Here is a 26,242-nt window from a genome sequence, read left to right on the forward strand (position 1 = left end):
CTTACCCAGAGGCAGGGCTGCTGTACAGAGCAGGAAGGCTACAGATTCAGTTCGCGGCCAAGGGACTGTGATCAGCCTTACCCACCCCGGGCTAGGGATCCTGCACAGCCTCGGCTGTGAGCTGAACATCTCACTCAGACTCTGTGTCTAGACTCCATGTGAATAATGGCCACCCTTAAGTGAGATATTGGCTCCTGTGAGACCATAACCCCAGCAAGGGGTCAGGGTTTTGGGGGGGGGGGGGGGGGGGGGCGAGAAAGAGGGGAGGAACGAGAAAGGGATACAAACTTTACTTTCACATGTCATCACCAGTTGGTTGTAAGGATTCAGAAATGTAGGTGGAGAGTACAGGACATTGCCGAGTGGCTTAAAGGAGCTCACTTCCCCGTAATTGGGGCCACAGGGATGGTAGGTGCACCGGGTGAGGGGTCACAGGTGCATTAGGGTAGAGTAGAGAGTTTTACCCGACAGACACAGGAGCGGGTCGGTGTTCCTTTAGTGTGGAGCCAGAGACTAAATTAAACACAAGGCATTATGGAAGGTTTACTGAAAAAAAGATTTATTCATATTCGACACTAAAATTTGCAAATTACAGCAACCATTTTCAAAATACAGGAAAAGCAGGGCGGGGAAAAATTCTGAACACTTGTCCTCGCGGCTGGATGGGAAATGAAGGAAGAGGCAAGCTGAGCACTACGAAACCCAAAAAAAACATTGTGGCCACAGAGGGAGCAATGGTAGAAATCAGCCTCTTAATCAAAACAGCTCTATACAACTTCACCAGCCTGTGTATTTACAGATAGCAGTTTGCTACGAAATTTAAACGTCAAGGAAAACCTTCGGGTACACATATGCAGGTCACGGGATTCAGGAGCTGCTCACTTTAGTCTGACACACTTGTGGAAAAAACAGGACTCGAGTTCACTATTAGTGAAAAAGAGTATTGCAAGCACAAGAAATGGGAACTCGTCAGGGCAGCTAAACATACATAAAAGTCCTGAAATGAATTTGTATTTTTTTTTTGCTTAAAAATTACAATTTCTCTCTCTCTCTCTCTCTCTCTCTCTCTCTCCCTCTCTCTCTACACCACTACACAGTTTCCTTTCACCTTGTTTTAACTGGGCAGAGACTTCAGCTCAGGCAGTTGCATCTTCACCAGGATTCCTTGACATCTTCAAAATGGCCACTCCTACAGAAATTAAACATTCGACACCATGCAATTAGAATCACGGTGAACGGATGCACAAACTTCACCATCACACAACCATTTATTTTCTCTTTTTTTTACAAAAAAAAAAGGCAAAAGGAAAGTACCTCTTGGAGACTTCCTACTGCCCTACACAGAGCGCTTGTCTTCTGGGATTTCTGCTAACGACTGGCTACAGCTCTAACCTAGAAAAGGAAACCCTTTCTCAGAGTGTAAACAGCCCACCTCTACTGTATCCTTAAGTAGTGATTTACTGTAATCTCCCATCTGTAATGACAGACAGCATACAGAGTTGTCAACGGATTTATCACACAACATAAAACGGGTCATGGGCAGTGACTGTTTACATTTTCTAAAAACATTTTACTTTCCGGGAGGTCAATATTAATTCTTTACTGGAAAGCTCTCCTCGATCCACACTGGTCCAGTTAGTGCTTAATTGCAACTTATTCAGCTGCTTCAGTATCACCTTTATTTAAAGAATGCTTCACTTGGTTACAACTTCCCAAACACCATCCTTGTGGGTGCACGAAAGCACCATGGGAATTAACAGCATGGAATGAGAAACGTCTAAATTTACCGCACTCCCCTGCCCCAGACTCCATCTGCACCATGGATTCCCTTTCCCTAAACAATTGTTGATTCCATTTTAAGGAGCAATTCATTTTCCTACAGATATCACTGATACCCCTCAATCACCGTCCACAGATATCGATCCAATTAAACTGTTCCTATTGTAGAAACGTGAGCCCCAAAGAAATCCACAGTCACTATTTATTACTCTGAGTATTCTTGTTCCCGTGATTTTTAAATATCAGTTTAAACACAGTGCTGCCAACATTGGGGAAACTGCAGGAGTTACTGGGCAGACACGTGGAAACGGTTACAAAGGATTAGTTTGTTTTGCTGAATTATTTATAATCAAGTTTACCATCAGAATCTTCTGTGCAATCACAATTATTGTCTGCTCCCCACCCCCCCCCCCCAAGAGTCCAACACCAGTGGCCTCAACCACAAGTCCATCTCTAGAAGCTGCGAGTCTACACTAGAAAGGAACTGCATTTATACAAGTCCTTTCACAGCCTCAGTGCCCCAAAGCACTTCACAGTCAATGAATTACTCTGCAGCACACTCACTGTTAATTTGTAGGTAAACACAGCAGTTTGCACTAAGAGTGTTACTAACTGGGCCAAACTAGGGATGGGCAATAAATGCTGGCCTTGCCAGTGACGCCCACATCCCATGAACAAATTTTTTAAAAACTCCCAGTGAAGAGGATGTGCTCGGACGGATGATGGGACTGGCCTAGCTGTTAATATTAACACGCAGGGAGGGGAAGGAGACTGAACAAGTTGCATTTATATAGCGTATTTAATACACAGCATCCCACGGTGCTTGAAGAACGGTATGAAGAAATGGTGCACGAGAGAGTGGGGCTGAGCAGACATGTTAGAGGAGAGAGAAAAGGAGGCAGAAGGGAAACTCCACACGATCCAGCCCAGTGATGCTATCACTATCACAGGCTAATGGTGCAGAGGTGGATTATAATGACCATTACAGGTGAGCTTTAGTGTCACAACTCTCACTTTCCTTAAAGGTCCCCTTTAAAGACTGATCTTTGATCACTGAGTTGAGTTCAAATCCTCTGCAGTCTCACTGAAGCTGCAGGGCTCCAGTCATACTGCATACAGCAAGGGGTCCCTGCAATACAAGGGGACACCATAGCCTAGAGATTACGTACAGGAGAGGGGGATCCCCAGTATGAGAGGGAATTGATAGGCTCGCGTTCATCCAGCGTTGAAAGTTATTTCAGAGGGAACTTTATAACTGGGGAGCATGCTCAGAGATAAAGTAAAGCTGAAACAATACTGTCAGATAAAGGAGAGGGCGCAGGGCCGGGGCATGGGGGGCCAGTCTAGGACAGACGCCAGGAAGCGTTTCTTTACAGTATGTTGAGCAGCTGGAGCAGGGTCTCCAGGAAGGGTTGGTGAGGGGGGGGGAAAAGAGGCCAGGACACTGGGCTCATTTAATAGCTGGAAGGTGTAATGGGAAGACGGTGGGGTTGGTACAGAAGAATGGAATCAAATGGGCCGAAGGGCTGTTCCACTCAGATGATAAACTGAGCTTGGAGGAGCTGCAGTGTCCAACCTAATGCAGAAATGTAACCGATTGTAACCAGGGCTATTGATAAATGGACACACCTGGTACAGTCACTATGCCAGTGAGCTATAAACACCATCAATTACGCTGTTCACATTTTTGAGCTGCTTTACTGAGACTTCAACAGCCTGGTACAGATTTAGAATATCCTTCAGCTGACCCATCATTTGGAAGGAAGCTGTTCACAAGCAAAGAATTAATATTGACGATTCCTTTCCTCACAGTTGTCACCAAGGTCACTGTCGTTCAAATGCCTCTTTGTACTCAATATTTAAGAAAAAACAGTTTCATCAGCCATGGCGGGGCACCATCTGCCCAAGAGCTCACTGAACATGGGATGGGAAGGCAAGGAAGGAGGACGGAAGGGCAAAGAACGCTGAATCGTACCTCTGCTAGGGCCTGTAATGTACTGCACGGAAACAGAAGGCGGTTACAGCTCTTTTTTTTTCTAAATTTATGTGAAAAGTAAAGTTAATTGTTGAAAATTCCCTTCCATCCCCTGCAGTTTGAAGAGAATTCTGTAACACATCTGCACAGAAACAATTCCACAATTTCAAAAAAAAACATTACGGTGACAGGAAACGAATATTTAAAACCTGTTAAACATGATCAGCAAATACAATATGAAATAGCAAGCTTTAAAAAAAGATAAAGATTCATTAAAAAAAACAGGCAAAAGCATTCAAACATGGAGGTGGGTATAGAAAGGAGTACCTGCAATTCATTCACTGATTCCTTGATTTTTAATTTGCTTTCATGGTTGGCTCACAAGACCAGCGCTGTGTGAGATATGGTTCTCAGGTTCACTTTAGTCATAAACCCTACACTTCCATCAATCCAAGCTACTGGCTCGAGTTACAGAAAGACTCCATTAGAGTGCAAGGCAGTTTTAAAAAAAAATACAAACAAAAAAAACCTACAACATCTGTGACATTAACAGAGATTCATTAAAACTAAAAAAAAATCTTTCAAATATGCCTTAGATGCAGTTACAGAAACAGCAAAAAAAAACACTCAATTCTCTGCCTACAGTTAATGAATTCTAAACTCATTCAGCTGATAACAGTTCACAGCAACCGACCAACCCCCACAAAGTCCAAACCAATTCCCCAAATTTTACAGTTTTCTTTATAAAATTATTACTTTTACAACACAAACCCATTCATTGCCATTCACTGGGATCCACAAAGGAACAGAAATGGGGCCCGGGTTTCAGTACATTACATATATAATATGCGGAGGTAAAGTAAAGTACCTAGTGTCTCCAACACGCATTTTTTGTCTCTCTCACTCTCTCAAGGCTAGACTGTCCTCCTCGCTCGCTCAATCGGCGTTTTACAAAGTATATCTTCATGGGCTTTTGCTGGCTAGAGTTTCTCCATCTTCTGTCGCAATACTTACACTGCACCGCTAAAGCAAACCAAACAAAACAAAGGGCAAACCCTAACCGAGGAACACAAAGCCACACTTACCTTGGCCTGATCTGAGGTCAAATCAGATCAGTTTTAATTGGACTGAGTGTCACCTTCAGATTTTAGGTCTTCGCCTCTCCCATTGACCTCGCTTTTAGTGGCGTTGCCCTCCATGGGTTCTGCCCTGGCCTCTGCACTCTCTCTGTCCGTCTGACTGGGCTTCCGGCTGCCTCTCCTCACCTCATCAGAGTCTCTCCTTTCTGCAACAGAATCAGAGAAATCTCAATCTAATTAGTCCCACTCCCCATGCCCTTTCCCCATAGCCCTGCAAATTTTTCACCTTCAAGTATTTATCCAATTCCCTTTTGAAAGTTATTATTGAATCTGCTTCCACCGCCCTTTCAGACAGCGCATTCCAGATCATCACAACTCACTGCGTAAAAATATTTCTCCTCATCTCCCCTCTGGCTCTTTTGCCAATTACCATTAATCTCTGTGTCCTCTGGTTACCGACCCTTCTGCCACTGGAAACAGTTTCTCCTTATTTACTCTCTCAAAACCATTCATGATTTTGAACACCTCTATCAAATCTCATCTTAACCTTCTCTGCTCTAAGGAGAACAACCCCAGCTTCTCCAGTTATTTGGAAAGACTGAAGTCCCTCATCCCTGGTACCATTCTAGTAAATCTCCTCTGCACCCCCTCTAAGGCCTTCACATTCTTCCTAAAGCACGGTGCCCAGAATTAAACACACTACTCCAGCTGAGGCCTAACGAGTGTTTTATAAAGGTTTAGTACAACTTCCTTGCTTTTGTACTCTATGCCTCCATTAAAAGCCCAGGATCCCATTTGCTTTATTAACAGCCTTCTCAACTTGCCCTGCCACCTTCAAAGATATGTGTATGTGCACCCCCAGGTCTCTGTTCCTGCACCCCCTTTAAAATTGTACCACTAAGAACTGAATCACTGAGAATTAGCACTGAGAAACACACAGCCAAATCGATCCAACTCATGTGTTTGTACCTTTGTCCTTTGATCTCCTCTCCTTCTCTCTACTCCTGCTTCTGTGTTTGTGAGACTTGACATCCCGACTCCGTGACCTGCGCCGATCTCTACTCCGAGACCGATGTTTTCTCTCCGACCGGTCCCTGCTCCGACGGTCCTCGCCCCTTTGGTGAAAGCAAAAAGTTGCAGTTTACACTTAAAGATCCACCGGTTAAAACATTCAACAAAACAGATCCAAGAATGGAGCAAGAGCCAAGAACCTCTACGCGAGACAGACTAAGTCATTTCAAACCTAACTTGTCTACATTACTGAATCGCTTCCAATGGGTTCTGTGGTGTAATATGGTTGCCGTGGTACTGAATTCACCCTGTTCAGAAACTCCAGGAAGAACTATACCTGCAACCTGCTCGTTCTGCCTGCAGGCCTTTCTATTGCCCATCACCGTTAACACACTGAGCTCCTGTACAGGCACGCCCACAGGCAGAATAAAACAACTGCAAGCCTGGGGCTGGCCAGTGAAACCAGCAGCCTGTGGAGTCCTGGTGCAGCTGCTACCCGAGTTATGTGACACTGTCGCAAACGAAGCATAGGACACAGGCACGCTGACTCAAAGCAAGCTTTTCATCGAGTTTTCAGGCCGTGAGAAGGCTGGATAAAAAGAGGCCGAGCGTCAATTCAAATGATTGGAGGGAAACAGAACAAGGAATGCCGACGGGCTAGTCACACACGCACCCCCCTGCTCGGCGTTACAGTCACACCGGCAGAGGTCGAGGAAAAGAATGAACTTGCAGTTATATTGCGCCTCTCTCAATCTCAGTTCATCCTAAAGCACTTTACAGCCAATGAAGTGTAGTCACTGTTGCAATGTAGGAAACATGGCAGCCAAATTGCGTACAGCAAGATCCCACAAACAGCAATGAGGTTAATGATCAATTAAACTGTTTTAATGGTGGATAAACGTTGAACATGGAAAATTCCCCTGCTCTTCCTCAAATAATACCATGGGATCTTTTACGGCCACCTGAGGGGGCAGACGGGGCCTCGGTTTAACGTCTCCTCCGACAGTGCAGCACTCGCCTCAGCCGAGAGTATGGGCTCAAGTCCTGGAGTGGGGCTTGACCCACTGCCCTCTGAGTAAGACTAGCGCGCTCTCAGTCTAGGGAGAACAGAACCGAACAAAATAACAGCAGCAGGAACTAGCCTTTAACAGCTGTGCTTATGCATTGCCCGGGACTGGGAGTGTATCAGAATTACTGCATCATGGATAAACTGGTTTGAATGGAGTAAATAAACAAATCCAAATCTAAAGGAGCCTGGGTGCCAAAACCATGCACTCAACAGGGAGAAAACTAAAATGGTGGCTAGTTACAGAGACAGTGGCAGAGGGAGGAACCCTCACTCTCACCAGGTAATAGGTTGTAGTGAGAGAGCTCAGACAGTGAGGTTTTTTTTTTAAAAAGAGGGGCTAGCTCCACATATGGCACAGATAGTAATGCAGTATATAAATGAAATACAGAAAACAACAGCTTGTATTTAAATAGTGCCTTCAACGTTAAAGGACGTCCCAACCCATCTTGCAGAGGTGTAATCACAAGCTTTTCACTATCTGCTGGGGTGACAGTAGAAAATTGCTTTAAGCACCCCTAAACTCTTTAAAAAAAATATAACCCTACATACATAGGCCCTCACACCAATAATAAACAAAAATATAACACTAAACACACTGGTTATCCAGTGGCTCCTGCTGGTAAGTGTGATGCCAAGCAGAGGCAGGAATGGGTGGAATGCCACTCAAGGTTGAACAGTCCACTGATGCAACCACTTGCATTTATATAGCGCCTTTGACGTAGCAAAACGTCCCAAGGTGCTTCACGGGAGCGACTATCAGACAAAATTTGTCACCGAGCCACATAAGGAGATATTGGGACAGGTGACCAAAAGCTTGGTCAAAGAGGGAGGTTTTAAGGAGGTGTCTTAATGGAGGAGAGAGAGAGAGGCAGAGGGGTTTAGGGCCTAGGCAGCTGAAGGCACGATTAAAATTGTGGATACGCAAGAGGCCAGAATTGGAGGAGCGCAGAGATACTTATGGTCTAGGCTCACATGAAGAAAGGGCATTTGGAGAAGACACTTCAGAGTAACTGACACCACAACTGAGCGAGTTAATCGGTAGAAAAACAGGCCATGGTTTCCCACCGCTGAGTGAGGAGGATCTCAATGTTCTAACGCTACAGCTCTCCTCTACACCTGCTGTTCTGTACCTGCTGCGTTTCTTTTCCCGCTCCTTGCTGCGTGACCGTTTGCGGTCTCGTGATCTGCTTCGCCTCCTGTCGGACGCCCGGCTGCTGTGGGAGTGACGGCTTCGTGAGGGGCTTCTCCTGCGCCGCGCCTCTCTCTCCCGCTCCCGCTCTTTTTCTTTCTCCTCCTCCTCCCGGCGCCGTTTCTTCTCCCGTTCCTCCCGCTCTCGTTCTCGCTCCAACTCTCGTTCTTCCCTCTCTCGTTTTAACTTGTCATCACGTTCTGGTTCTTCAGTCTTCTTCCGTAACTTCTCCTGGACAGAGACACAACACTAAATACACCGACAAATACAACGACCTGTGCTACACACACCGACCCGCACCCCAATAATACACCGACCCGCACCCCAATAATACACCGACCCGCACCCCAATAATACACCGACCCGCACCCCAATAATACACTAAATACACCGACCGACACTCACACCCCCACACCAACCCGTGCTAAATACACCGACCCGTAGACCAATAATAAACACCAGATACACTGACCCACACACCAATAATAAACACCAGATACACTGACCCGCACACCAAAAATAAACACCAGATACACTGACCCGCACACCAAAAATAAACACCAGATACACTGACCCGCACACCAAAAATAAACACCAGATACACTGACCCGCACACCAAAAATAAACACCAGATACACTGACCCGCACACCAAAAATAAACACCAGATACCCTGACCCACACACCAAAAATAAACACCAGATACACTGACCCGCACACCAAAAATAAACACCAGATACACTGACCCACACACCAATAATAAACACCAGATACACTGACCCGCACACCAATAATACACTAAAAACACTGATCCACACACCAATAATAAACACCAGATACACTGATCCACACACCAATAATACACTAAATACACTGACCCGCACACCAATAATAAACACCAGATACACTGACCCACACACCAATAATACACTAAATACACTGACCCACACACCAATAATACACTAAAAACACTGACCCACACACCATACACTGACCCGCACACCAATAATAAACACCAGATACACTGACCCGCACACCAATAATACACTAAATACACTGACCCACACACCAATAATACACTAAAAACACTGACCCACACACCAATAATAAACACCAGATACACTGACCCGCACACCAATAATACACTAAAAACACTGATCCACACACCAATAATACACTAAAAACACTGACCCACACACCAATAATAAACACCAGATACACTGACCCGCACACCAATAATAAACACCAGATACACTGACCCGCACACCAATAATAAACACCAGATACCCTGACCCGCACACCAATAATACACTAAATACACTGACCCACACACCAATAATACATTAAATACACTGACCCGCACACCAATACACTAAATACACTGACCCACACACCAATACACTAAATACACTGACCCGCACACCAATAATACATTAAATACACTGACCCACACACCAATACACTAAATACACTGACCCACACACCAATAATACACTAAATACACTGACCCACACACCAATACACTAAATACACTGACCCACACACCAATACACTAAATACACTGACCCGCACACCAATAATACATTAAATACACTGACCCACACACCAATACACTAAATACACTGACCCGCACACCAATAATACATTAAATACACTGACCCACACACCAATACAATAAATACACTGACCCGCACACCAATAATACATTAAATACACTGACCCACACACCAATACACTAAATACACTGACCCACACACCAATACATTAAATACACTGACCCGCACACCAATACACTAAATACACTGACCCACACACCAATACACTAAATACACTGACCCGCACACCAATAATACATTAAATACACTGACCCACACACCAATACACTAAATACACTGACCCACACACCAATAATACACTAAATACACTGACCCACACACCAATACACTAAATACACTGACCCACACACCAATACACTAAATACACTGACCCGCACACCAATAATACATTAAATACACTGACCCACACACCAATACACTAAATACACTGACCCGCACACCAATAATACATTAAATACACTGACCCACACACCAATACAATAAATACACTGACCCGCACACCAATAATACATTAAATACACTGACCCACACACCAATACACTAAATACACTGACCCACACACCAATAATACATTAAATACACTGACCCACACACCAATAATACATTAAATACACTGACCCACACACCAATACGCTAAATACACTGACCCACACACCAATAATACACTAAATACACTGACCCACACACCAATAATACACTAAATACACTGACCCACACACCAATAATACATTAAATACACTGACCCACACACCAATACACTAAATACACTGACCCACACACCAATAATACACTAAATACACTGACCCACACACCAATACACTAAATACACTGACCCACACACCAATACACTAAATACACTGACCCGCACACCAATAATACATTAAATACACTGACCCACACACCAATACACTAAATACACTGACCCGCACACCAATAATACATTAAATACACTGACCCACACACCAATACACTAAATACACTGACCCGCACACCAATAATACATTAAATACACTGACCCACACACCAATACACTAAATACACTGACCCACACACCAATAATACATTAAATACACTGACCCACACACCAATACGCTAAATACACTGACCCACACACCAATAATACACTAAATACACTGACCCACACACCAATAATACACTAAATACACTGACCCACACACCAATAATACACTAAATACACTGACCCACACACCAATAATACACTAAATACACTGACCCGCACACCAATAATAAACACCAGATACACTGACCCGCACACCAATAATAAACACCAGATACACTGACCCGCACACCAATAATACACTAAAAACACTGACCCGCACACCAATAATAAACACCAGATACACTGACCCACACACCAATAATACACTAAATACACTGACCCACACACCAATAATACACTAAAAACACTGACCCACACACCAATAATAAACACCAGATACACTGACCCGCACACCAATAATAAACACCAGATACCCTGACCCACACACCAATAATACACTAAATACACTGACCCACACACCAATAAACACCATACACTGACCCGCACACCAATAATAAACACCAGATACACTGACACACACACCAATAATAAACACCAGATACCCTGACCCGCACACCAATAATACACTAAATACACTGACCCGCACACCAATAATACACTAAATACACTGACCCGCACACCAATAATACACTAAATACACTGACCCGCACACCAATAATACACTAAATACACTGACCCGCACACCAATAATACACTAAAAACACTGACCCACACACCAATACACTAAATACACTGACCCGCACACCAATAATACATTAAATACACTGACCCACACACCAATACACTAAATACACTGATCCGCACACCAATAATACATTAAATACACTGACCCACACACCAATACACTAAATACACTGACCCGCACACCAATAATACATTAAATACACTGACCCACACACCAATACACTAAATACACTGACCCACACACCAATAATACATTAAATACACTGACCCACACACCAATAATACATTAAATACACTGACCCACACACCAATAATACATTAAATACACTGACCCACACACCAATAATACACTAAATACACTGACCCACACACCAATAATACACTAAATACACTGACCCACACACCAATAATACACTAAATACACTGACCCACACACCAATAATACACTAAATACACTGACCCACACACCAATAATACACTAAATACACTGACCCACACACCAATAATACACTAAATACACTGACCCACACACCAATACACTAAATACACTGACCCACACACCAATACACTAAATACACTGACCCACACACCAATAATACACTAAATACACTGACCCACACACCAATAATACATTAAATACACTGACCCACACACCAATACACTAAATACACTGACCCGCACACCAATAATACATTAAATACACTGACCCACACACCAATACACTAAATACACTGACCCACACACCAATAATACACTAAATACACTGACCCACACACCAATAATACACTAAATACACTGGTCGCCAAAGAGATTAACCCCAGGAGTCCAACACTGGCTGAAAAAAGTTGGGAAGACGTCTGAGAGCAAGTCGACCTCTCACTGGTCTCCTCCGGAGGGTGACTTGCCTGAAACAGTCTCTTCCTTTCAGTGGTGGGGAAATTAAAAACATGGAGTGGAACATAGGAAGAGGAGACGGCCTCCAGCTTCTCGAGCCTGATCCGCCATTAAATTAGATCATGGCTGATCTGTATCTCAACTCCATCCATCTGCCTTGGTTCCATATCCTTTAAAACCCTTGGCCTAACAAAAATCTATCTCAGTTTTGAAAGTTTCAATTGACCCGCAGCATCAACAGCAGTTTGGGGGAGAGAGTTCCAGATTTCCACTCCCCTTTGTGTGAAGAAATGCTTCCTGACATCACCCCTGAACGGCCTGGCTCTAATTTTAAGGTTATGCCCCCCCTTGTTCTGGACCCCCCCGACCAGAGGAAATAGTTTCTCTCTATCAAATCCTTTAATCATCGTAAACACCTTGATTACATCACCCCTTAACCTTCCAAACTCAACTTGCATTTATATAGCACCTTTATCACAGTAAAACGTCCCAAGGAGCTTCACAGGAGCGAAATCAAACACCATTTGACTCTGAGCCACATAAGGAGATGTTAGGACAGGTCTAGAGGTAGGTTTTAAGGAGTGTTTTAAAGGAGGAGACGTAGAGGGGTTTAGGGAGGGAATTCCAGAGCTTAGGGCCCGGGCAGCTGAAGGCACGGCCACCAGTGGTGAAGCGATGGAAATTGGAGCTGCACAAATCTCGGAGGGTTGTAGGACTAGAGGAGGCTACAGAGAAAGGGCAACGGAGGGATTTGAACTCGTATATGAGAATTTTAAAATCAGGGTTTTGCTGGACCGGGAGCTAATGTAGGTCAGTGAGCACAGAGATGATGGGTGAATGGGACTTGGTGCGAATTAGGATACGGGGCAACAGAGTTTTCGATATAGCACCTTATCGTGTCTTTCAGGATGCCCCAAAGCCATGAATTGCAGCCACTGTGGTTATATAGCAAACGCGGCAGCCAATCTGCACACAGCAAGGTCCCACAAACAGCATTGAGATAAGTGACCAGTTAATCTGATTTTGGTGTTGGTTGAGGGATGAACGCCAGCTGGGACACCGGGGAGAACCTTGCTTTTGCTCCTGCCACCCAGTAACTAGCCATGTGACTCCACCTCATCATGTGTTGGGATACTGCGCCTCACCTCCATATTAAAACAATCTCAAGCCAGTGCGCACATATCCTTAGTGTGCAGTGAGTTTAACAGTAAGTGGCTCAGACATACAGACCAGGAGGAGCCAGATTCCACCCCGGTGGTGTGTGGTTAGCTTGCTAACCTCGGCCGGTGGTAGTAGGTGAACAATTAGTCTCAGTGTCCCGGGGTAAAGAGGAAACATAGAAAATGGGAGCAGGAGTAGGCCATTCAATATGATCATGGCTGATCCTCTATCTCAATACCATATTCCTGCTCTCTCCTCAAACCCCTTGATGCCTTTTGTGTCTAGAAATCTATCTAGCTCCTTCTCAAATATATTCAGTGACTTGGTCTCCAGAGCCTTCTGTGGTAGAGAATTCCACAGGTTCACCACCTTCTGAGTAAAGAAATTTCTCCTCATCTCAGTCCTAAATGTCCTACCCCGTATCCTGAGACTGTGACCCCTCGTTCTGGACCCCCCCAGCCAGGGGAAACATCCTCCCTCCATCCAGTCTGTCTAGCCCTGTCAGAATTTTATATGTTTCAATGAGATCCCCTCTCATTCTTCTAAACTCGAGTGAATACAGGCCGAGTCGACCCAATCTCTCCTCATACGACAGTCCTGCCATCCCAGGAATCAGTCTGGTAAACCAGGAAATAAATCAATCAGGAATCCTATCCCTGATCACCATCTAGTGGCCCCTGCTGGAAAGTGCATGTGTGAGGATGTCTGGTCTGGAAAGTGTTTTGATAGAGTGGATAGGGAAAGACCATTTCCACTGGCAGATGGGTCGGTAACCAGAGGACACAGATTTAAGGTAATTGGCAAAAGAACAGGAGAGATGAGGAGAATTTTTTTTTTTAACGCAGTGAGCTATGATCTGGAAGGTGCTGCCTGAAAGGGCGGTGGAAGCAGATTCAATAATAACTTTCAAAAGGGAATTAGATACTTGACAAAGCAGAAATTTGCAGGGCTACGGGGAAAAAGCAAGGTAGGGGGTGGGGGTGGGCGCAGGGAACTAATTGGATAGCTCTTTCAAAGAGCCGGCACAGACATAATGGTCCGAACGGCCTCCTTCTGTGCTGTAAGATTCTATGATTGGGCTCAGCTGTGATGCACCTTATGGTTGAATAGCCTGCCAACACGCATCAATAATGGGCGCCTGTTGCTCCTGTAACTGTTATCACAGCAAAAAGCATAGAGCCACTGAGGGGGTAAAAAGTCAGTGTGGAGCCCGTTCCTGTTCTAGGTGAGGACAGTTGTTCAAACACATGCACTCCACAGCATAAGAGCAGGCTCACTTAGAGAACAAACCCTCGCTGTAGCGAGCGAAACATGGGCTCATCGACGTGTGTCATCTCCCCAAACTCCCGAGGGAAATCAAACAAGCTCTAGGAGACCAGCAACCCTGACACGCCTTAACCAACCCCCCCGACAGCAGTCTGGTATCATAGTGGGTACAGCACAGGAGAAGACCATTCAGCCCAACGTGCCTGTGTCGGCTCTTTGAAAGAGCTAAGTGGTACTCCTAGCCTGGTTTCAAACAGAGGAAGCAGCACAAACTGCTCACAACATCAGCTCCACACTAACCTTTAGTTCCTCTACCGTTGCTTTGATCTTCGCGTAGCCCATGTGCTGTTTCCCCATTAGATGATCATCGACCCTGGACTGAGCATCTCCCACGATGAGGAAAGCACCGCACACTTCGCAAACCTCCATCTGCTTCTCCTGGGCTGCAAAGCTCTCGATGGTCTGCAGAATCATTTTTAATTTTTTTTAAAAAAAACATAGAAATAGATGCTTCTAACTAACAACGTGAAATAATAAGACGGCAAGCCGAGAAAGACTCACCGAGCTGGCTGATCGCAGCTGCTCTCGTTCATCTTTCAGCTGTTCGACAAGTTTCATCATTCCCTGGGCCTCTTCCACCTTCCCCTCAGAACCCAGCTCCTCAATCTGTCCAGGCACAGGAGAAAAGACTTGCATTTATATAGAGCCTTTCACAACCTCAGGACGTCCCAAAGCACTTTACAGCCAATTAAGTACTTTTGAAGTGTAGTCGGTGTTGTAATGTAGGAAACGCAGCGGCCAATTTGCGCACAGCAAGGTCCCACAAACAGCATTGAGATAAGTGACCAGTTAATCTGATTTTGGTGTTGGTTGAGGGATGAACGCCGGCTGGGACACCGGGGAGAACCTTGCTTTTGCTCCTGCCACCCAGTAACTAGCCATGTGACTCCACCACAAACAGCAATGTGATAATGACCAGATTATCTGTTTCTTTTAGTGATGTTGGTTGAGGGATAAATATTGGCCCAGGTCAACAGGGAGAACTGCCCTGCTCTTCTTCGAAATAGTGCTGTGGGATCTTTTACGTCCACCTGAGGGGGCCTCGTTTTTGTTAAGTCGTTCATGGGATGTGGGCGTCACTGGCAAGGCCAGCATTTATTGGCCTTGAGAAGGTGGTGGTGAGCCACCTTCTTGAACCGCTGCAGTCCGTGTGGTGAAGGTTCTCCCACAGTGCTGAAAGACGGCACCTCCGACATTGCAGCACTCCCTCAGTACTGGCACTGGGGGTGACAGCTTGGATTTTGTGCTCAAGTCTCTGGAGTCAGGCTTGAACCCACTGACGTTCGGACTCAAGAGGCGTGAGCGCTCCCCACTGAGTCACAGCTGAATAAGTCGAGCGGTAACCTACCTGCAGAGTCGGGTACGTGGTTCCGGAAAAAAAGTCAATCTGGTTCAATAACAGTCCATCACACCCACTCCTCAAACCTGCCTCGCGCACCGACCGCACTAAATTTCTGATTGTTCTCAATCTATGAGATCTCGGTGGTTTCATCGCTGGGAGGCGCCTTCCACCGTCCCAGAGACGGGAGAAGTCAGCCTACACTGCCTCCCTTTACTCAGTGTACAGTTTCAGGGCCTAGAGAGGCACTGGTGATTGGCAGGCACTGACAGACCCAATACTCATGGGATTGTTTTACTAAAGCTACGGAAAGGTTTGGTCGACTTCTGGCCGAACAGCTCAATAGACAAGTTCTGGAAATCGAAAAAGTGCCCGTTACCAATTGAGAACACCTGAGCCCTGCACTCTTACCTGTTCCAGGAGTTCTTCAATTTTCTCTGTTAGAACCTGTCCTTTCTCTTCATTCTTACTCACAGGTCCCCCAGTCTATGAGGAAACAGGTAGAATGAGCAACCCATCGAATGCCAGCAGTCATCAACACTGATTCAGCGGGTAACCAGCACAAATCCAACATCTCACACCCCCGCCCCCCCGCCACACGCCCCCACCACACGCCCCCCCGCCCCCACCACACGCCCCCCCGCCCCCACCACACGCCCCTGCCGCACCCCTACTACGCCACACGCCCCCCGCCACACGCCCCCGCCCCTACTACACACCCCCGCCCCCCCGCTACTACACGCCCCCGCCCTACCCCGCCCCTACTACACCCCCCCGCCCCTACTATACCCCCCCGCCCCCCGCCACACATCCCCCCGCCCCCCCGCCACACAACCCCGACCCCCCGCCACACAACCCCGACCCCCCGCCACACAACCCCGACCCCCCGCCACACAACCCCGACCCCCCGCCCCACCCCGACCCCCCGCCCCACCCCGACCCCCCCCCGACCCCTACCCCACCCCATTACACACACCCGCCCCTTCCCTACCTATTACACACATCTGCCGCTACCCTGCCTTCATTACACACACCCGTCCCTACCCTACCCCCATTACATACGCCCACCCACCATCAACTGCCCCCACATAAAATGCACTCCCAGCAGAACCCACGCTCCCCAGCCGTTGGCCACTGCAAATGAGCAGATTGAGAGGTTGGGAGTCGGGAAAGAACACTGAACTCTGACAGTGTCAGCCACATTCAGCCGACGTGCTCACCGAGTGCAAATACAAAGCAGTGACTGTCCGCCCTGCCACTCTCTCTCACCCCCCCTCCCACTCACTGTAGTTCCCGTTGACGTATTCTGGGACAGTGCCAGTCGGGCGTGGCCTCGCCGGATCCGGCGCTCCACGTCCGCCATCAGGTTTTGCAGGTAACGCAGGAAATCTTTCTCGTAGCCCACTTTCATAAAACGAGAGCTCTTTTCATAACTGTGGGAGAAAAGGGAAAAAGTAACTGAGGGAATTCCGCACACTTGGACAGCTGTTCAGAACCCATAAAATGAGGTACTTACTATTTCCGCAGATTGTCATCGTGAATCTTCTCACAGGGACCTAAAAGAACAAAACCAAAATCAGCATCTCATCTGGTGTGTTGACATGACAGAGCAGTCCCATCCCCACTGCACCCCAAGCCCCACAATAGAAACATAGAAAATAGGAGCAGTTGGCGGCCATTTGGCCCTTCAAGCCTGCTTCGCCATTCAATATGATCATGGCTGATCATCTATCTCAGCCACGATCATAGCCAAGCAGTCCCTCAGCACCACACCCACTGAGTCTTCAAATTTTACCAAGAGCATTACTCCAACTGAAGGATTTTGTTTCAAAAACTTAATTCCCTGGAAGTGCAAGTTCAGGTAGAGAAAGCCATAGAAAAGGCCAATAACTATTTGATTTTACAAACAGGGACAGAGTGTATACGAGTAAGGAAGTAATGATAAATTTGTACAAAACATTTTTAGCCACAGTTAGAGCAGTGTGCAGTTTTGAGCGCCCCATTATAGAAAGGGCACTGAAGTCAGAGAACACACAACGCAGATTCACCAGGAATGGGAAACTATAGTTATGAGGAAAGTCTTGAGGTAATGGGATCTGGAGCAGAGAAGGCTTAGAGAAGATTTAATTGAGGTTTTTAAAGCAATGAAGTGTTTTGAAAGAGTGAACAGGGAAAGACTGGTTGGTTGGGGAGTCAGTGATGAGGAGCTGTCAATTTAAAAGTAGGTGAGGAGAAAGGCTCGGAGAAATTTCTTTACAGAAGGCTCTTAAAGGATGGAATGCTTTGCCATAGGGATCGGATGAGGCAGAGACCATTGCACCTTTTAAGAGAAGAGTATATAAACAATTGAAACAGAGGGAATTACAGAACCATGGGGTGAAAGTGGGATGAGTTCTGGATTGATTTAGCAACAATCTGGCATAGGCACAATGGCCTCTTTCTGCATTGTGAAGCTCTTTGGTTCTCAGTGTTTTGAGTGGATTCTAACCCCTGCCCTCCAGCTGCACTCAATATACACAGGGCTTTATTTTCCAGCATCTTTGAGCGAACAATAAACCACATAACCGCAGTCTGAGTCCTGTGGTAAATCTTCACTAGAAGCGAGAACATATTATCTATGTACATAGATATTAAAAAAAAAAGCAACTTCACTGGTGCAGAGAACCAAACTACTGGAGTTCTGCTCCTACCATACAGGCCATCTCACGCCCACGGTACGCTGTAACTTGCAGCACTGACGTCAAATCTTGTAAGTAAAACGAACACTTAGTTAATGGCTGCGCAAACCTGATGGATCTGAATGCAGGCCAGTCCACGCTCACTGGGTCACACTCTGTCTGCAGCAAGCTTTTTATCTCTGTTCTTTGCACATGCCAGTGCAGCAGGCACAGCAAGTACACCTTCTCATCGCTAATCTGCTGACACATCTGTGGCTTTAGTTATTGTTCGTGTGGAGGCTGACTACAATTTCCCGTATGTGTGCAACAAATACCGTAACTAAAATTGGTGTCGAGCTTGTTGGGTGTTGTTGGAGCTGCACTCATCCAGGCAAGTGGAGAGTATTCCATCACACTCCTAACTTGTGCCTTTGGGGAGTCAGGAGGTGAGTCACTCGCCGCAGAATACCCAGCCTCTGACCTGCTCTTGTAGCCACAGTATTTATATGGCTGGTCCAGTTAAGATCCTGGTCAATGTACTTCATTGGCTGTAAAGCGCTTTGGGACATCCTGAAATTGTGAAAGGCGCTATAGAAATGCAAGTCTTTCTTTTTTTGTGTGCCCAAGGATCAAACAGAGAACCCCCTTCAATTTACACTGGCTGATTGGTTCTATGCTGTGCCCTCATATGATCTATGACTTTGGAAGGCAGCAGATTAATACTGTACCATAAATTGGCCTTCAGCTATGGAACAAATCTATTAAACAGTAAAATAAATGAACAGTAATGATACAACATAAATTCTATATTAATTAAGCTACACGAGTGCATAGAATATAGTAATGAATGCTGCACTGATCTATCAATACTGTAACACACTAGAAACCTGATATCTGTACACACTTCCTATCAATATTTTCCATTGTAAAGTCTGATGTCCATATTTATAATGGAAATTACCTATGTAAACTTGTCACGCCACCGCCACCCCCCCCACCCCCGGTGGACGTACGGGTATAATTACAGAGTGATATATTTACATAGGATGCTGCCATTATAAATGTGCACATATAAATTTCTGATGGGAAAATATATGGCCAGAATGTTGGACTTTAAAGTGGGGGTTGAACTGCATTTGCAATTCCTGATCTAATGACCCCGGCCTCTAACCCTGCTTCACCTGAAGTCTACTCTTTGTCTTGATTCCCCAGGTGCTTGGCTCTTCTTTCTGAAACCTGGCTCAGACAAGCACCTGATTACAACTACTGTGTCAAAGTAAATGGAGACATTTTCTTCCATGTAAGTGAAGGTGGCTTTTAACCCCTTGTGTACCCTGACAGAACTGAAGCAACAATGCCAAACTACCAGACAGAAATCTTTAAACGGCCACAGGTTTAACACCTAGCGGTTAAAATGCTACACGGTGCTGTCCGTTCTCAAGATCATCGACAAATTAACCTTCAGCACCGCTTGCAACAATACATTTCAGGGGCAGCTGATGAACCACAGAGTGCATCCAACTCAGCAGCTTTAGAAGCACAAGTGCAGCTTGAATCCTTTACTTTCTCCTGCTCTACGGTTTCTCCTCTCCTGAATATGCTGTCTCTTGCTGGGGGGAAAACGGTTCCACAGGCACTGGCAACTCCTCGGCACCTCTCCCAAATGCCCACCCTTCACAAGTAACCGCAGACTATTAGACTGTGTGGGTGCATCACAGCCGATGCTCATCCCACCTTCAGAGAGCCACACACACCCGCCAGGGGTCACTGGGTGGCCCTGGGGGATTTTCCCCGCTTTAACTCCAAGGGCAGGTGCCAAATGCAGCACCTTCACCTCTGCTGGCACCAGCATCCTGGTTAGTTTTAAATGACAAGACCAACCACGTACTATCATTTCCCCAGTATAACTGTAAGGTGTTGAACAAAATCATCATGAAATTGTTACTAAACGAAGCATTCTTACCCAGATCGGAGCGCGTGTTAGTAAATAACTCGGCTGGACAGAATCCGCAGAGGAAATATTTACACACCTGTAAAAGAAAACATAGTTCACTGACAGTTTCTCTTTTACCCCAAAGATATCTCTCGCCACCCCAAAACACATTCCAAATAAAACTTCACTCTTGGAACCAAAACAACTCTGAAGTTGCACAATAACCTACCTTTGTTGCCAAAGTGTCCGAGAATAAAGAAACAAAAAATCAAGCCGACCTGGTCTCAAAGTCCTAGGTGGTCCAGGCCCAGGCTGTCTCAGGATACGGGGTAGGACATTTAGGACTGAGGAGGAAAAATTTCTTCACTCAGAGGGTGGTGAACCTGTGGAATTCTCTACCACAGAAGGCTGTGGAGGCCAAGTCACTGAATATATTAAAGGAGCTAGATAGATTTCTAGACGCAAAAGGCATCAAGGGGAATGGGGAGAGAGCGGGAATATGGTATTGAGATAGAGGATCAGCCATGATCACATTGAATGGCGCGCAGCAGGCTCGAAGGGCTGAATGGCCTACTCCTGCTCCTATTTTCTACATGCTACACAATAACTAGTTTCAATTCCTCAATCAGCTCCTGGTGGAAATGGCATTTATTTATTCCAGGCAACAGCAAGAAAACGCTGGACCAAGTGAAGGAAGAAGTGAACCAGAGTTTCTGTTCCTGATATATACCCAGCGAGCCCTTGTGTAAAGTGTGCGTGCGGATGGTAGGTGAGCAGAGGGACTGTGATGCCAATCGAAAACCATCAACACACTGCCACTTGGCAAAGTACCGGCCACACCTCCAGGGTTGGTGCTTTCAGGAGAGGGTGAAAAGAATTAAAGGGGGAACGGTGACAGCCTACCCTGCCTGCTATTCACCTCCCACAAATTATCTGGACACAAACAGAATTTTCCAGATAAAGTGAGCTGGGTTGATAATGGTCCCAACTGAGGGGCAGGACTGGCAGCTCAATGTTCCAGGGTACAGATGCTATAGGAAAGATAGAGCAGGAGGTAAGAGAGGAGGGGGAGTTGCGTTCTTGATTAGGGAGAACATCACGGCAGTAGTGAGAGGGGATATATCCGAGGGTTCGCCCACTGAGTCCATATGGGTAGAACTGAAAAATAAGAAGGGAGAGATCACTTTGATAGGATTGTACTACAGACCCCCAAATAGTCAACGGGAAATTGAGGAGCAAATATGTAAGGAGATTACAGACAGCTGCAAGAAAAATAGGGTGGTAATAGTAGGGGACTTTAACTTTCCCAACATTGACTGGGACAGCCATAGCATTAGGGGCTTGGATGGAGAGAAATTTGTTGAGTGTATTCAGGAGGAATTTCTCATTCAGTATGTGGATGGCCCGACTAGAGAGGGGGCAAAACTTGACCTCCTCTTGGGAAATAAGGAAGGGCAGGTGACAGAAGTGTTAGTGAGGGATCACTTTGGGACCAGTGATCATAATTCCATTAGTTTTAAGATAGCTATGGAGAAGGATAGGTCTGGCCCAAAAGTTAAAATTCTAAATTGGGGAAAGGCCAATTTTGATGGTATTAGACAGGAACTTTCAGAAGTTGATTGGGAGAGTCTGTTGGCAGGCAAAGGGACGTCTGGTAAGTGGGAGGCTTTCAAAAGTGTGTTAACCAGGGTTCAGGGTAAGCACATTCCTTATAAAGTGAAGGGCAAGGCTGGTAGAAGTAGGGAACCTTGGATGACTCGGGAGATTGAGGCACTCGTCAAAAAGAAGAAGGAGGCATATGACATGCATAGGCAGCTGGGATCAAGTGGATCCCTTGAAGAGTATAGAGATTGCCGGAGTAGAGTTAAGAGAGAAATCAGGAGGGCAAAAAGGGGATATGAGATTGCTTTGGCAGATCAGGCAAAGGTGAATCCAAAGAGCTTCTACAAATACATAAAGGGCAAAAGGGTAACTAGGGAGAGAGTAGGGCCTCTTAAGGATCAACAAGGTCATCTATGTGCGGAACCACAAGAGATGGGTGAGATCCTGAATGAATATTTCACATCGGTATTTACGGTTGAGAAAGGCATGGATGTTAGGGAACTTGGGGAAATAAATAGTGATGTCTTGAGGAGTGTACATATTACAGAGAGGGAGGTGCTGGAAGTCTTAACGCGCATCAAGGTAGATAAATCTCCGGGACCTGATGAAATGTATCCCAGGACGTTATGGGAGGTTAGGGAGGAAATTGCGGGTCCCCTAGCAGAGATATTTGAATCATCCACCGCTACAGGTGAGGTGCCTGAAGATTGGAGGGTAGCAAATGTTGTGCCTTTGTTTAAGAAGGGCGGCAGGGAAAAGCCTGGGAACTACAGACCAGTGAGCCTGACATCTGTAGTGGGTAAGTTGTTAGAGGGTATTCTGAGGGACAGAATCTACAGGCATTTGGAGAGGCAGGGACTAATTAGGAACAGTCAGCATGGTTTTGTGAGAGGAAAATCATGTCTCACGAATTTGATTGAGTTTTTTGAAGGGGTAACCAAGAAGATAGATGAGGGCTGTGCAGTAGACGTGGTCTACATGGACTTCAGCAAAGCATTTGACAAGGTACCGCATGGTAGGTTGTTACATAAGGTTAAATCTCATGGGATCCAAGGTGAGGTAGCCAATTGGATACAAAATTGGCTTGACGACAGAAGACAGAGGGTGGTTGTCGAGGGTTGTTTTTCAAACTGGATGCCTGTGTCCAGCGGTGTGCCTCAGGGATCGGTGCTGGGTCCGCTGTTATTTGTTATTTATATTAATGATTTGGATGAGAATTTAGGAGGCATGGTTAGTAAGTTTGCAGATGACACCAAGATTGGTGGCATTGTGGACAGTGAAGAAGGTTATCTAGGATTGCAACGGGATCTTGATAAATTGGGCCAGTGGGCCGATGAATGGCAGATGGAGTTTAATTTAGATAAATGTGAGGTGATGCATTTTGGGAGATCGAATCGGGCCAGGACCTACTCCGTTAATGGTAGGGCGTTGGGGAGAGTTATAGAACAAAGAGATCTAGGAGTACAGATTCATAGCTCCTTGAAAGTGGAGTCACAGGTGGATAGGGTGGTGAAGAAGGCATTCAGCATGCTTGGTTTCATTGGTCAGAACATTGAATGCAGGAGTTGGGATGTCTTGTTGAAGTTGTACAGGGCATTGGTGAGGCCACACTTGGAGTACTGTGTACAGTTCTGGTCACCCTATTATAGAAAGGATATTATTAAACTAGAAAGAGTGCAGAAAAGATTTACTAGGATGCTACCGGGACTTGATGGTTTGACTTACAGGGAGAGGTTAGACAGACTGGGACTTTATTCCCTGGAGAGTAGGAGGTTAAGGGGTGATCTTATAGAAGTCTATAAAATAATGAGGGGCATAGATAAGGTCGATAGTCAAAATCTTTTCCCAAAGGTAGGGGAGTCTATAACGAGGGGGCACAGATTTAAGGTGAGAGGGGAGAGATACAAAAGGATCCAGAGGGGCAATTTTTTCACTCAAAGGGTGGTGAGTGTCTGGAACGAGCTGCCAGAGGCAGTAGTAGAGGCGGGTACAATTTTGTCTTTTAAAAAGCATTTGGACAGTTACATGGGGAAGATGGGTATCGAGGGATATGGGCCAAGTGCAGGCAATTGGGACTAGCTTAGTGGTATAAACTGGGCGACATGGACATGTTGGGCCGAAGGGCCTGTTTCCATGTTGTAACTTCTATGATTCTATGATTCTATGATTCACACAGACACTTATCCTTTCAAACTGCTTAACAAGATCCCTCAAACTACAGGGTTCAAATGCAAAATTAATAACAGACATGCACGACAACAGGGTATTCAGTTCAGTAAAGTCACATTCGTGACCTCTGGCCACACCCAGATCCTGACCTTTGTCACACTGAGATAAAGGTCAGAGATGAAGGAGGGAGAATCAGCAGGTATGTCAATGTGCTAACACACTCTCACTATTGCTTAGAAACCAGAGTTGGTCACAATTAGCGAGCCACAACGAGAGCAGGAAACAAGAGCTCTGGATATTTAACAAGAGAAGCTGTCACAACAGTCCCTCGATGGTAACAAACATTCAAAGGATTAAACTGACAAAACATACAATGCCCTCACTGCCAAAGATCTTTAAAGTCAGTTCCCAGCATTATTTTGTGCTTGGGATTTATTTACGAACAACTTGCATTTATATAGCACCTTTAACGTAGTGAAATGTCTCAAGGGGCTTCACAGGAGCGATTATCAAACAAAATTTGACACCGAGCCACATAAGGAGATATTAGGACAGGTGACCAAAAGCTTGGTCAAAGGGGTAGGTTTTAAGGAGCGCCTTAAAAGGAGGAGAGAGAGGTGGAGAGGTTTAGGGAGGGAATTCCAGAGCTTAGAGCCCAGGCAGCTGAAGGCACGGACGCCAATGGTGGAGCGATTAAAATTGGGGGATGCGCAGGAGGCCAGAATCGGAGGAGCGCAGAGATCTCAGAGGGTTGTAGGAGGTTACAGAGATAGGGAGAGGCGAGGCCATGGAGGGATTTGAGAACAAGGAAGAGTTTTTTTTTTAATAAATCGAGGTGTTCCCGGACCAGGAGCCAGTGTAGGTCAGCAAGCACGGGGGTGATGGGTGAACGGGACTTGGTGAGAGTTAGGAAATGGGATCATTCTGAATATTATTACAACTCGTTAATAAATCTGGTGAGATATACTATAAACAGGGTCCCACCACCCCCAGTGACTGTGAGCCCCCTTATTTGGAACAAGGCACCATTGAAAGCACAGAGTTAAAATGGGGCAAAAGTAACAAAACTGTAGCCCCCAATTCAGGTCTGAGGGTTTATATTAAATTCTTCTTGGATACTCACTGCGATTACACAAATATGGACAAAGTACCCAGAGACACTCCCCTTTCCAAAAAATATATCAACAGAATCATTCAAACTTCCCCTCAGAAATTCTCATTAGTAATTCAAATTGAAGTTTCTAAATGTAGTGAGGTTAATTTTATGAATGAGATATTGTATTCCCCCAGCAGGATGTTTATTTTCCTCTAATTCCCAATGGGATTTGCCAAGTACAACGTCTGAGGTCCATGGGCCCGGCTGTAAACTAATCAATGATTAACCCCAGTCGATGAACTAGAGACCATCCCACTTGAATGGGAAACACAGAGATGCAGCTCATCACCTCCAGAGGTTTGGAAAGCTGTGTGGCAGTCTGAGCCGAAGGGTTAACCTCCCCTGCACTCCAGGGCACGGACGGTTGACCAATCTGCCCCTTTCACGATGGGTCCTGGAGACACCGACTGACACACAGGATCCTTCCCCTCAGACATGGAGTATTGGCCTGCAGGGTCATCCAACAGGCAGAGTGGTGCCAACAAAACGTGTAGTGAGAAGCCCATCAGCGTTCTGCTCTGGTA

At 45.8% G+C, this 26,242-nt stretch overlaps 1 protein-coding gene across 2 annotated transcripts in view; it reads right to left on the reverse strand.

The window, feature by feature from the left end:
- Nucleotides 1–532: 532 nt before the first annotated feature.
- luc7l3 (LUC7-like 3 pre-mRNA splicing factor) overlaps nt 533–26,242 on the reverse strand; it is a 26,137-nt gene continuing 427 nt past the window's right edge. The window contains exons 2-11 of one of the 2 annotated variants that reach the window (XM_068003803.1): nt 20,822–20,888; nt 17,718–17,757; nt 17,487–17,634; nt 16,613–16,687; nt 15,364–15,468; nt 15,103–15,264; nt 8,044–8,330; nt 5,803–5,948; nt 4,840–5,039; nt 533–1,189 (exon numbers count right to left, since the gene is read on the reverse strand). In XM_068003803.1, the coding sequence (XP_067859904.1) occupies nt 4,873–5,039; nt 5,803–5,948; nt 8,044–8,330; nt 15,103–15,264; nt 15,364–15,468; nt 16,613–16,687; nt 17,487–17,634; nt 17,718–17,757; nt 20,822–20,888 (1,197 nt within the window). In that variant the 3' untranslated portion in view covers nt 533–1,189; nt 4,840–4,872. Of the gene's footprint in view, nt 1,190–4,839; nt 5,040–5,802; nt 5,949–8,043; nt 8,334–15,102; nt 15,265–15,363; nt 15,469–16,612; nt 16,688–17,486; nt 17,635–17,717; nt 17,758–20,821; nt 20,889–26,242 lie in introns of both variants that reach the window. The other variant, XM_068003802.1, reaches the window with a different exon arrangement.

This window comes from Heptranchias perlo, chromosome 23 (assembly GCF_035084215.1).
Source record: "Heptranchias perlo isolate sHepPer1 chromosome 23, sHepPer1.hap1, whole genome shotgun sequence".
In the NCBI taxonomy this organism is placed as follows: Eukaryota; Metazoa; Chordata; class Chondrichthyes; order Hexanchiformes; family Hexanchidae; genus Heptranchias; species Heptranchias perlo.